At 38.9% G+C, this 13962-nt stretch overlaps 1 protein-coding gene across 1 annotated transcript in view; it reads left to right on the plus strand.

The window, feature by feature from the left end:
• The window catches only part of LOC118741279 (homeobox protein aristaless-like), a 111969-nt gene that overhangs the window by 92867 nt on the left and 5140 nt on the right, over positions 1 to 13962 (plus strand). Inside the window, exon 3 of the mRNA XM_036473197.1 lies at positions 1647 to 1692. Coding sequence (XP_036329090.1) covers positions 1647 to 1692 — 46 coding nt within the window. The remainder of the gene's footprint in view (positions 1 to 1646; positions 1693 to 13962) is intronic.

Here is a 13962-nt window from a genome sequence, read left to right on the forward strand (position 1 = left end):
ATACATGTTGTTTCAAATTTTAGGAGCTTCTTATATATGTATCTCCTTTGATGAACAAATAAGAGAGATCCTCTCTACACATTCAACTACCCATTTAACGTTTTAACCAAATTATAGTTACTGTTAGCCCTTTCCTTGGGCTAAACAAATAACTTTCCTGACTACTGAATACTGAGGTATCGGTACGGTGACCATATGTAAATGTTTTTTTGTAACCATAAGTTGAGTGGAGTTGTATTGATTAAACGTAGAAGAGTTCATCCTTTTGAAGTCTATACTTTACCTCCCCTTAATAGGTGGATGTCCATTGATTTAAGTCGACATCATCAAACTCGACTATCAACTGTAGCATACTGACATCTAAGTAATCAAATCGAAAACTGGATTTTGCAAAAATGTCACTTAATACCAAGCTTTTCTTCATTGAAATATTCCTGCCTACTGGAGACATCTCCGTAATTTTGGTATTTCAATAATGAAAATAAAAAATAATCGGGGTTCCGATGGGAAAACTTTGCAAACCGTGTAATCCGTACAACCTGCAAGGGTTGTGCAAGACTTGTAGAATATCTGAGATATGCCTAGTATATAGGGGGCTTATATCTGTGTACAGTTTTCACAAAAGCTACTTGCTGATGTGAGAAGCCATCTGAGACTTAACTGTCATCATTGATTGCAATTTTAACTTTGAAATTCAATAGTCAGTTCTTCTGAAAAGCGACCTACAGGGCCAGCATTGACATCACGGATGACAGTTAAGCCTAATGTGAAATTTTATATAGGAATCCTATTTTGGTGAAAAATGCAGATAGATCGTGATGAAGATAAACCTTCGATATATAAATTGTAACATTTGTGTAGCGCCACCATTTTACCACAGACAATCATTGTCGATCTAATCATCTAATCGGCGACTTGTGTAAACAAATTTTTATAATTTGTAAAGCTTTGCAATAACCAAACGTGCAAAGTACAAAAGCAGAGCTGCGATATCGTGTGCCATATGCGCACGGAGTAGTTTTAGTTTTATTTCAGTTTTTATTTACATATTATTACTTTGTGTGCTAATTGAACTATTTGTGGGTCACATACATATGTACATATATTTTGTTTTTTGCTTATCCATCGCTCTCACAAGTTTCTAGCCGACTTTGAAGTTTCGCTGTTTTTTTATTCCCGCGGCGCAAGTGCTAGCCTGCAATACTATAATTGCAATTGCCACTCGAAACTTGCCACTGCCATATTACCATTTCCTGCTGAACTTGTGCGCTCTCATTTTGCTTTATGGTTGTCAATTAGTAGCTTGTTTTTTCATCATTTTTTTTTCATATTTTTCTTGCATTCGTTGTAAATGTATTCGTTCGAGTTTTAATTAAATTTCTATTGTTTAATTGGTCTCAACAGTCCATTATTCAATTAACCATATAAATTGTATGATAATCAATAATTAAATGATTGCATAGATATTTGCATTTGTTTTGTTTTTTTCTTTCCTTTCTCACATTTGTGTTGACTTTTTTCTTCAATTACTAGAATCAATACTTGTATACATGTTTTCTGTAAAACAAAAAAAAAAACTTGTTTTATAAATACTCGTATGTACCATAAATAAATATTAAATACTTTTTTTTTGTATTTATTTGCAGGGAGGAACTAGCCATGAAAATTGGTCTAACTGAGGCGCGAATACAGGTAAGAAATTTATTAAGAAGCACATGTGTGTATCGAATGTACACAGATTTATAGTAGCAACTTTTTTAAATTTATACTTGTGTATATATATACACGATGCTAATCGATATTCTTGAAACTAAAGCTTATTAATATTCCCGATGTTTTGGTGAAACATTTTCCTACTACACATATTCTATACATGTATTCAGAGCTGTAGCACCCCTCTAACTGAAATTTTCTCAAAATTTATGTGACTTAACCCTCATATGATATTTTTTAATCAGGAAACTCTGCTCCTCTTCCGGAGACTTTCGTGTATCATAATGGGCTTCTACTTGCTTACCTACCTACCTCTTCGTTTTTTCGCGTTCAAAAACGTTTGCTTAAGATCTCTAAGATTAAGTAGCTTGCATGCTGTTTAATAGCTTTAAATTTACTTAGACCCAAATAAAATTTTGCTGCTAACAAGATTCATATTCACCGCGCTTGGTTTATTTACATATACGTGTGTATGTACATATGCTATTTATGTACATATGTATGTACTCGTATATGCAAAAGTTGAATGGATTAAAAGATTGTAATAAGCAAATGTGAAAATCATTACATTTATCACACTTCAGAGCATGTTTTGCAATTTGTTTGTATACACGAAACCTGGCCAGTGAAACAAAACAGCTACCAGCGGTTATAGCAATCAAATTACTGCAACAACAAAAAGAATTTCAAGCAGCAGCAGCAGCTATAGGTATAAATAAAATACAAAAATGCAAATTAAAATGTTCATCTGGTTTCAATTACAGTAATTGACATGCAGATAATGATGATGTGGGCAATGATAATGGCGAGCGGGAGAGAGAGCTGTGCCGCTGGCGGCAACTGCATGTAAACTTGGTGGCCCAGTGTTCATAGTTTGATTTGAATGCATTCAATGCAAATTGCAAATTGCTAAATAATAGAGCATGTCAAATTCAATTAGATGTGTGTTTTTGTTGTTGTTGTGATTTTTTAAATTCGTTTCTTACTTTTTTGATTTGCATGCCTGCAACATGACTAGTGCAATTAATTATCTGCAGTTTGTAGCGTTAAATGAAAAAATAATTTTGAAGCAAAAAAGTAGCCGGTATGCAAGCAGATTTCTCTTTTGTTTAGTAGAGTTTGAACTTAATTCACAAAAAAAAATTTTAATTAATTTTTGCAAATTAAGTTGTGGCTTGCGACTGCAAAAGCTATTAGCTTTGCAAAATCTAGAAAATTGGTTTTTCATTTTATTAACTTCACTAATATGTATGGTATTTTTTTGTGAGATTAAGCCCCGATCGCGTTCAAAGCCAAACCAACCCTACAACAAACAAAAGACTTAAGACACAAACTTGATATTGAAACCTAGCAGCTTAGCTAAATTCTATTACTCACAAATGCAATTTAATGCCAGTCATAATCACCACCATTAGTGGCAACTCAATCAGTCTGCACATACAATGCTGCAGCAACAACTAGAAGATACTTACGTACATATGTATGTGTGCAGTTATGTACATACATATGCATGCTTATACTTAGTTGTGTGGCAAAGCCTCCTTCAACTTGATATTCGCGGCTATTCGTGCTGCAACGTAATTCGTTGCGTTAATAAACTCACTACCGCAATAATGACAGCTGCAAGCAATAGCAACAACAGCAATAAACCAGCAAATAAGACATACATAAATAATAAGAAGACAATAGCATTGATAATTACGTTCAACAAACGGCTTGACTTAAACATTTTTTTAAAGCAAATGTGCACCTAAGGATGACGATGTTTTCGGCTGCGGTCAAAGAGTAAAGAAAATTTTAAGTATCCTAAGCATTAAAATTACTGAATATCTTTTTGTACTGATCTTTTCAATAGACGCTGCCTCAGAGGTAGATTATAAAAAGTTCTTGAAATTATTATTAAAGATCAAAGAGTGAAAGTGCAAGAGATAGAGCTTTTTAGCTCTATTGGTCTATCATATTTTCTGCTAAGGTTTTGGCCAACCTTACCCTCCAATTGGTGGCGTTTGTCTTACTTTTTTTTCAAATAAGTTTAGTCGCGAAATGATCCTAAAATAGGCCTGAACTTCTTTTTCATTGGCTATGTAGGCACCAAGCGAGTTTGGCCGAGTTCAACAAAGCATTCCAGTCGCTTCTCCTTCGTGCCAACTGACGCCAAATGGAAATACCAATTGAAGTCAAGTTCTTCTCCACTTGGCCTTTCCATCGAAGAGGAGGCATTGGTTTCTTCATCTGTCATCCTACGTCGAAAACATCTTTTTCCTGAAACCTTATTGGCATCGTAATACTGAAGTACCAAAACAATGTAATGTGGTCAGTGCTGTCTTCTAAGTAAAGTTTAGTTCCATTTGCTAGTTTCCGCAAGTCTGAGGACAATTTGTTCCAGTTGCCAGTGAAACATCGTACTAAGCCCGTTCAGAGCTGCGCTTTTTACCGCTTCCAATATGCCAGAGCCTTGAACCAAATACTTTCTTGTTATTCTCTGTGTAGTGTATGGCATTAGGGTAGATTTTCAACAAAAAAACTTGCGGGTTTTCCACCGTAATTATAAAATTTATTATACTTGAATACCTGCCAAAATATTTGGGAATAAAATTCGGAGATTTACGTAAGCTAAACCGATTTAAAAATATCTCAAAAAAAATTTATTATTTTGAAAAATACATTTTTGTGCAGACCTTTTAAGCTTAAACTTTTCTATCTTCTGAGGTAATTTTTTAGCAAAAATGTTTTTATTTATAAAAAACTCGATTTTTTGAGGTATTTTCAAATAGGTTCAGCTCACGTAAATCTCAATATTTTTCTGAAAAATTTTCGCCTGAATTCTTAAACTATCCTAAATTTTATAGTTTTGTTGGTAAAAACAATAACAATTTTTTTTTTGTATGAGGGTGATGAACACTAATGTGCATATATTCCAAACATTCCGGTAAGAAAAAACAAAGCTTATGTATACTAAAGGGGTATAAAATCGCAGCATCCATGCCGTTGCTGGTATAGTTTTTTTTCAAGTCGGTTTCATTACTTACATACTTCATTTTTTCGACACACATCACCTACAGATAATTTTGATATGCAGCACATGCAAACATACATCTGCACGATGCATTTCATTGTTAATGTCGTAGCTCTGCCTTCAGTTGGCAGTTTTATTTTTGCCTGGAACTAATCGTAAATTAACGCTAATTAGTTAAGCCGCTGGATAATTGCAAATTAACCGCATCAACATAATACCAAGCAGCATGTGCAAATATCTGTATATACATAAATACGTACATATGTCTTCTTCTTCTTTTTTGGCGCTGTAACCGCCTAAGCGATTTTGGCCGAGTTCAGCAAAGCACGCCAGTCGTTTCTCCTCTGTGCCAACTGACGCCAATTGGAAACGCCAAGTGAAGCCAAGTCCTTCTCCACCTGATCTTTCCATCGCAGTGGGGGCCTCCCTCTTCCTCTGCTACCACCAGCGGGTTCCGAGTTGAATACTTTCAGAGCTGGAGCGTCGGTGTCCATTCGAACGACATGACCAAGCCAGCGGAGCCGCTGTATTTTAATTCGCTGCACTATGTCCATATCGTTGTAAAACTCATACAGCTCATCGTTCCATCGTCTGCGGTACTCACCGTCGCCAACGCGTAAAGGACCGTAAATCTTCCGCAAAATCTTTCTCTCAAACACACCAAGAGCCGCCTCATCGGATGTTGTCATTGTCCATGCTTCTGCGCCATATACCAGCACGGGCATGATGAGTGACTTATAGAGCGTGGTTTTCGTACGTCGAGAGAGGACTTTACTCCTGAATTGCCTACTCAGTCCAAAGTAGCACTTGTTGGCAAGAGTGATTCTACGTTGGATTTCAATGCTGACATTATTATCGGTGTTAATGCTGGTTCCCAAGTAAACGAAATTCTCTACTTTCTCGAAATTGTAACTGTCAACAGTGACGTGGGTGCCAAGGCGCGAATGTGCTGACTGTTTGTTTGATGACAGGAGATACTTCGTCTTGTCCTCGTTTACCACCAGACCCATGCGCTTTGCTTCCCTATCCAACTTGGAAAAGGCAGAACAGACTTCGCGGTTTTTGTTACCGATGATGTCGATGTCAACGGCATAAGCCAGCAATTGCACGCTCTTGTAGTAAATTGTTCCTGAGCGGTTCAGTTCTGCAGCTCTTATTACCTTCTCCAACATCAGATTAAAGAAGTCACATGAAAGGGAGTCGCCCTGTCTGAAACCCCGTTTTGTGGCGAACGGCTCGGAGAGGTCTTTTCCAATTCTGACGGAGCTGGTGGTATTGCTCAACGTCATTTTACACAGCCGTATGAGTTTTGAGGGGATGCCAAATTCAGACATAGCGGCGTATAGGCAACTCCTTTTAGTGCTGTCAAAAGCGGCTTTAAAGTCGACAAATAGGTGGTGAGTGTCGATCCTTTTCTCGCGGGTCTTTTCCAAGATTTGGCGTATTGTGAATACCTGGTCTATGGTGGATTTGCCAGGTCTAAAGCCACACTGATAAGGCCCAATCAGTTTATTGACGGTGGGCTTCAGTCTTTCACACAATACGCTCGATAAGACTTTGTAACCTATGCTTAGAAGGCTGATCCCGCGGTAGTTGGCGCGAATGGCGGGGTCACCTTTCTTGTGGATTGGGCAGAGCACACTTAAATTCCAGTCGTCGGGCATGCGTTCATCTGACCATATTCTGCACAAGAGTTGATGCATGCACCTTATCAACTCCTCGCCGCCGTACTTGAATAGCTCAGCTGGCAGGCTGTCAGCTCCAGCGGCTTTGTTGTTTTTCAGCCGCGTTATTGCTATACGTACCTCGTCATAGTCAGGCGGTGGAACGTCGACTCCGTCATCATCGACTGCGGGCTCGGGTTCTTCTTCTCCACAACTTTCTGTGCTGCTGCCATTTAGCAGGGCGGAAAAGTGTTCCGTCCATAATTTAAGTACGCTCTGGACATCAGTTACTAGGTCGCCATTATTGTTCTTACAGGAGTGCGCCCCGGTCTTTAAACCTTCCGTAAGTCGCCTAACTCTCTGGTAAAATTTTCGGGCATTCCTCCTGTCGGCCAGCATTTCAAGCTCTTCGCACTCACGTATTTCTGCCTCTCTCTTCTTGTTGCGGCAAATACGTCTCGCTTCCCTCTTCAGATCCCTATAGCGGTCCCACATAGCGCGCGTTGCGCCCGATCGCAGCGTGGCCCTGTAGGCGGCATCTTTTTTCTCTGCAGCTTCCTGACACTCCTCATCGTACCAGTTGTTCTTTCGGGCTCGCTGAAATCCGACTACTTCTTCGGCGGCGGTACTTAATGAGCGGGAAATGTGGTTCCACTGCTCGCATATGTCGGTTTGTTGAAGAGTGCTCTCTGAGAGCAGGTGTGAGAGTCGAGTAGCGAAAGCGCTGGCTGTCTGTTGTGATTGCAGCTTTTCGACGTTAAGCTTTCCTTGCATATTTGGGCGCACATTTTTTGCTGCACAGAGGCGGGTGCGTATCTTGGCTGCAACAAGATAGTGGTCCGAGTCGATGTTTGGGCCTCGGAGTGTGCGTACGTCTAAAACACTGGAAGCGTGCCTTCCGTCTATCACAACATGATCGATTTGGTTTCTCGTTTTTCGATCCGGAGACAGCCAGGTAGCTTGATGGATCTTTTTATGCTTGAACCTAGTACTGCATACTACCATGTTTCGGGCCCCGGCGAAGTCGATCAGCCTCAATCCGTTGTCGGACGTTTCGTCGTGGAGGCTAAATTTTCCGACGGTGGTTCCAAAGATCCCTTCTTTGCCCACCCTGGCATTGAAGTCGCCAAGCACGATTTTAATATCATGACGGGGGCAGCGCTCGTACGTGCGCTCCAAGCGCTCATAGAAGAGATCCTTGGATGCCTCATCCTTCTCTTCCGTCGGGGCATGGGCGCAGATGAGCGAGATGTTGAAAAATCTAGCTTTGATGCGGATTGTGGCTAGACGTTCGTCCACCGGGGTGAACGCCAGTACTCGGCGACGGAGTCTCTCTCCCACCACAAATCCAACTCCGAATTTGCGCTCCTTTACATGGCAGCTGTAGTAGACGTCGCAAGGCCCCAGACATTCTTTGCCTTGCCCCGTCCAACGCATTTCTTGGATGGCGGTGATGTCAGCTTTTGTCCTTACGAGGACATCAACCAGCCGGGCAGAGGCACCTTCCCCATTAAGGGTCCGGACATTCCAGGTGCATGCCCTCAAATCGTAGTCCTTTAAACATTTGCCGTGGTCGTCATCATAAGGGGGGGTCTCATCCGAGGCTTTGCCTTGCTTCTTCACTGGAAGTGGTTTTTACGTGGCGGGTCCCAAGCCCAGCGCACAACCCATTGCTGGGACGGGGGTGGTTTCGCAACCAAATACACGTTTATATAGCGAGCCGCTTGCTCCAAGCAGACACCCGCTTGCAGCCGCACCTACTGGTGAACAGACGCTGTAGACTTCAGTGAGCCCTTAAACCGAATAAGTCAGAGTGGCCCCACCGAAGCTCCCTCTCTTTCTGCCGTGACCCAAGGCTCCACTCGGATTGGTTACCGCATCTCGCACATGGGTTGCTCACGTTGCCCAGAGTGCGCGAACGAGGACGCAAGAGTCGGGATTGAGTATAGCCATGCAACTGTAACTGCATACCCAGCGCAATGACTATACCCCATTGCACACCAATTGCACGTACATATGTACATACGTAAATATATGCTCATGCTCACAATTGTTAGTAGATATGTTTGCCATGTGCCTTTGCTATACATTCATACATACATACAAACAAACATGCATCGGTATTTTTGAATTACTTTATGCCGCCCCTGTCAGCCTCCCCTCCACTCACCGTCGTCGCATAATCAACTCAGCCAAGTGCATTAATTGATTCTGTGAAAAGTAATCACATCAACACATCAGAGCGAGTGTAAACAGTACACTTGTAATTGCATGGCCTGACATGCATACATTTTCGCTTTATACATACAGACATACATACATACAGCAGATACTGACTACAGGTATGAGACTTGACCATGACTTTGTTGCACAAGCGCATTAATGTTATTATATGAGTTGGTGTACATAGATTTTAATTTATTATTCTAAAATGATTTTTTTCCCCTTGATAAAGTAGAACGTTTAATTTTCTTGTTATTCTAGTCTAAATATAAAATTATTCAAGGTTGGGTCTTCTTCTTGTCTGGCGTTGAAACCGAGTAAGCGAATTTGGAGAAGTACTTACTTTAAAAGTTCTATTAACAATGAACAAGCTGAAAGGAAAATATTTACTATAATGTTAATTATGCCACATGACAGCGGAGATCGCGCCGAAGTTCACAAGCACGTCTTCCGATTATGAAAACTAGCAAAGCCAGTTACTATTGAAATTCGACGATTTTGTTTAGGTTTTTAAGGGCGTTTGAGGTGTGTTTAAACTTAGCAGGTCGTTTAACTTATAAGTTTCCAAATTACTTACCGCAAATTCCCCTACTTTAGAACAAAAACGTGACTATAAATTTTTTATATCTTTGAAGGACTTGGAATTAACTCGATACTTTCAAGTGTGTCAATACATTTCGATAACTGGATACATATCGACAACTCGATGAATTTCAAAAAAAACTAATAAATCAATAAAGTTCGAGAACTCGTCAAATTTAAATAAAAAATTATCGAAAAATATCTATAACTGCGCTTTTCTAGGGCCCTATAAATTACGATAGCGCAAAAATTTATATATCTCGATATAAATCGATACATCGATAAATCGGTAAACTTTGGATAACTGTATAAATTTCTGTAGCTCGATTAATTTTGATAGCTGCGTATTTTTCGATAAATATCGCCAAATTTCCATAACACGTTACACCCTGGTAACTCGAAAAAACTCTATTAATCTATAACAAGTAATAACTCGATAAACTTATATAACTGTAGAAATTTCGATAACTCGATATACTTTAAAAATTCCAAAAACTTGGATACGGTGAAAGGAAAAATTTCGTTACATCGGTAAATATCGATAGCCCGATAAGTTAAAAGAAATCGATACATTACGATAAATTTCATAAACTTCACAAATAATTATAATATAATAAATATCAAAAAAAAGAGATAAGATTCATTAACTTAACAAAATTTCGATAGTCCGTTTAACTTTTATAACTCGATAACTATCGGTAAATTTCGATCACTAAGTTTCTGTTTCTCTACAAATTTCGACAACTCAATAAACATTGATCACTTTGACTAATTTTATACATTACGATAACTCGATAAATTTCATAAAGTCCATAAGTATTTTGATAACTTTAAACTTCGGTGAATTTTTGATAATTACATGTAGATTTATTCAGATTTTTATAGAAAAAATTCAATAAACTTTCTTACCCTTTCAGTTACCCTATTTCTTATATATTTCTCATTGTTTTCAATTTCGTGTTTATGTTCAATTTTGTCTTCACTTTTTTATCTTTATTGGAAATATTTCAAACGCCGAAATTGACCGTAATTTTCAAGAAAAATTTTAAACAATAAAAACTTTTCTCGTGTACAGAGAAATACTATTCCAATGATTTTCGTGGATACGAAATCGGCCCAGTAGAATCGCCAACGACCACAAAATTTATGTTAGCGTATAATATATAGATATACATGGGCATTTCCATCATCTCAAAAATTACCATCCTACACACTCAAACTGGAAAAACCCCGTAACCTAAAACAGGGTACATTTTTTGGAAATCTATTTCTTATTATGCTGCAACTTCTACGATTTTCAAAATATCTCCCCCCTGGCGCCACCTAGCGAGATATTTTTTCGCAAAAATGTTTCTAACCCAAAACTATGCGATGAAAACGCCCATATGTCATGTCCAATTCTTTTTGAATACTATTTTTTTTCAATTGAAAAATCAGAGTGTCAATTCATAAGCCATTGTAAGTATTTGAGTTCAACATCGAGTTCCTCCGCCTAGAATATATTAGATTTATCTAAGTTACCATCTCGTCGAGCTCAAATAAAAGTTATATTTCGAAGCTTTTCTGGACAAAGCAGACATAAAAAAACAAAGAAACAGCACAGCGCTAGCGCAGCATATTAATACCAGTGGCCATACAGCTGATTTGGAGAACGCAAGAATACTTGATGTAGAGAAAAGAACAAAAACAAGATTCACATTAGAAAGCCTAAGAATAATGCAGAAAAGGGACAATACAATGAACAAGAAAGTGGATACTGATGACATCGCTGCAGTTTATGTATTATGTTTATAAATATCAATAACATTCAGTTTAGACAAAGCTACCACAAGCGTTGGTAATGCTATTTAGTTTTACGTTATAAAGTTTAATGTTAAATGTAATGTAAGTTAATAACTCTTTTGTGTTAAACTTAGCTATATGTTTTTTATGTATTCATATGTTTATTGGTTTTTTGTTGCTTTGTTATTGTTTTATATTTATTGCTGCGCAGGTAAATAAACAAAAAACCCTCCTGAAGATGCTAAAAATCTTAGCGAAACGTCGGGAAAAAGCTACTTCATTTTTATTTACACAACGGTTAGATCAGAAATGCCTAACAAATATAACAATTTCAACCAAACTAAACTGATCGGAAAAACACCACAAATTTAGTTCAACTGGCCATCATTCCATCATGAAAAATAAGTAGAATATGTAGATCAGTACATTTTTTGATCAAATGCATATACAACTTTATCTGCGAGTCTACGAATTATCTCGATTGTCCTTTGTACTTTTCTGAAACCGAATAGATGATGTGTATAAATTTTCAATCTTCTATAATTGAAAGGTGACTGAAATGACAGGAATCTCAGGACGATGAGTAGTAAACTTAGGAGGTGATATGATTCGGCGAGGTGGTGATACTCGAAAAGAACTTATAAACGTATTTGATTTCCTGTAAAGGAAATAGTATCTCCGCATCGAAGAGACCACGCTCTTTGGCTAGCTCGTCTATACACGTGTGTTCCGGGCCCAATATAGGTATACGATTTTGGCAAAAGCTAGTCTTCTTATAGCCTTTCTAGAATCCGCGACTGTCATCGAATTTTTATTATATGAGAGCAGAGCCCTAATGGCCACCTGAATACCTATGTAAATGTTAAATTCGAGCGGGCGGATTTCCAGTAGTATCTCTGCCGCTTTCCTTATTTCAAAGACCTTGGCTTGTTAGATACTGCAGTGATCTGCAGTGTACAGCTGATTCTACTCCTTCATCGATTTTCCAATCATCTATGTTTATGTCCGTTGTGTCTCGTCCACGCCCTTACAGCAACAACCTCAATTGTAGCTTCTAGAGACCTTTCGAAAGTCAGGCTCTATTCTCGCTTTGGCAAGGATGATGCTACTTATACTGCTATCCGCCGGTGGCAAGCGTAAAATTGCGTGGAGCCGATTTCGGTGCTGTCTCAAGGTACCTATTATACTGATCACTGAGCGCCTTTAAAGACTCTGCAGGCCTTTAAGGTCGTCTTCTGTTTCATTTCTGTACATTATACTAATATCCCATAGTATAGTATTGGCTTGTCGATATCGATTGTGAATAAGCGGGTGAAAGTCCTCAAGTCCCTATGAGTCCATTGCAAAACCGCATTGGGGGTTCCTTATATTCTTCCTTTCACCGAGAAGTGAAACCAATTCGTCGTTATTATGAAGGCCCAAAAAAACATTGAAGCTAGCTTGCAGTGACAGAACGAATGTCGATATAACCCCACATGGGCATACGTACACTCTCGATTTCTTCTGCTTCGTCGAAAAAGTGGGCTAAGTCTTTTTTTACCTAATTTAGGCCATTGGCATCAAATTCTATCAAAATAATTTACTTACTTTACTTACTTTTCGGTTAAACCCTTTAATGTTCATACTGAACCAGATAAACTCACTCCGTAAACAAATAAAAGATCACACTAAAAATTTGTAACCACAACGGTATTTAACATTCGGAGAAGTGCAAATAAAAATTTGCCACCATAAATCAGCCAATATGTAAGCCAGTTAAAATAAACTCCATTCGCCCCATTTCGAAACTCACCATTTGCACTCAGTCAGCGCCGTCATTTAGCGACGACGCAGCGTACCATTGCAACACCTTTCCCCGCTTTGGCACTCCATTTTCAGTGCTCATTTCAAGGTGTCAAATGTGCTGTTTGTGAGCTGCCGTTGCGCTGAAGACAGGCATGGGCTTTTTATTTAATTGACCAACGAGCTCATCTTTTTAAAACCACTTAAAACGCTAATAACGCGCCCATTTACCACAAAAACAAGCGCGCACGCACACACACACGCATTAAACCCAATATACAAGCATACGCTTTTACACATCGCCAACGGCATTTGTCGCTTAATCAGCGCAAATTTACATACACGCCAGTCGTGGCGAGGCATTTACATATGTACATATGTATGTACATACATACGAGTGCACACGTAACATAGAGGCTGTTCGACACGCGCAAGCGCACGCTCACGCAATAAAATGAGGCAGTCGAGTGACCGCAAACAAACAAGCCCCACAATAAATGAATTAACACAACTCACATACATAGCCATATACGCAAGTACATACACACACACAGAGGGAACACTCGAGATTGCACACACTCACGTCGTGCAGACGTTCGCCATTAGGCGTTGTCCGTTTGCCCGCTAACCTCGTCGCCAAAAGCCACCAGCCACCAGTCTCTTGCCACCCTGTTTGTTGTAAAGGCGGTGTTTGTGTGCATGTGTGTTAGTATGTAAGTGTAGAAAGCAGGTTTGCGACGGTTTGCAATTGGCAGTTGTCGCCGTCGGCTATTGGCGGCGCGTAATTACAGCGAGAATTAATGACAAAACAAACAACATAATTGAATTAACAAAACGAGATGAACTAAGTGGAGAAAATAGAAATAAATATGCATGTATGTGTATGTGTACTTTTGACTTACATAAGTGGGATAATGGAGGGCTGATTGCTGTGGTTACTCATTGGGAATTTGATTTCGGATAAAAAATATTTTATATTGGCTGCGTTTCTTTATACATTTCAGATAATCCCATTTCACAGCCGGAATAAACAGAATGCTTTTGAAATATACGTTAACATATCATCAGGAAGGTTCTAAAGAATAAGTAAACAAAAAAGTTTATTCCAAACGTTCAGAATGAATAAAGAAATTCAGCCATTGTTCGGTTCGAGTTCGATTTTTTTTTCTTTTTGGAATTTGAAAGAAGATATCGAGCCCT

This window comes from Rhagoletis pomonella, unplaced genomic scaffold, assembly GCF_013731165.1.
Source record: "Rhagoletis pomonella isolate Grant_MI unplaced genomic scaffold, Rhpom_1.0 Rhpom_scaffold_00006, whole genome shotgun sequence".
Lineage (NCBI taxonomy): Eukaryota > Metazoa > Arthropoda > Insecta > Diptera > Tephritidae > Rhagoletis > Rhagoletis pomonella.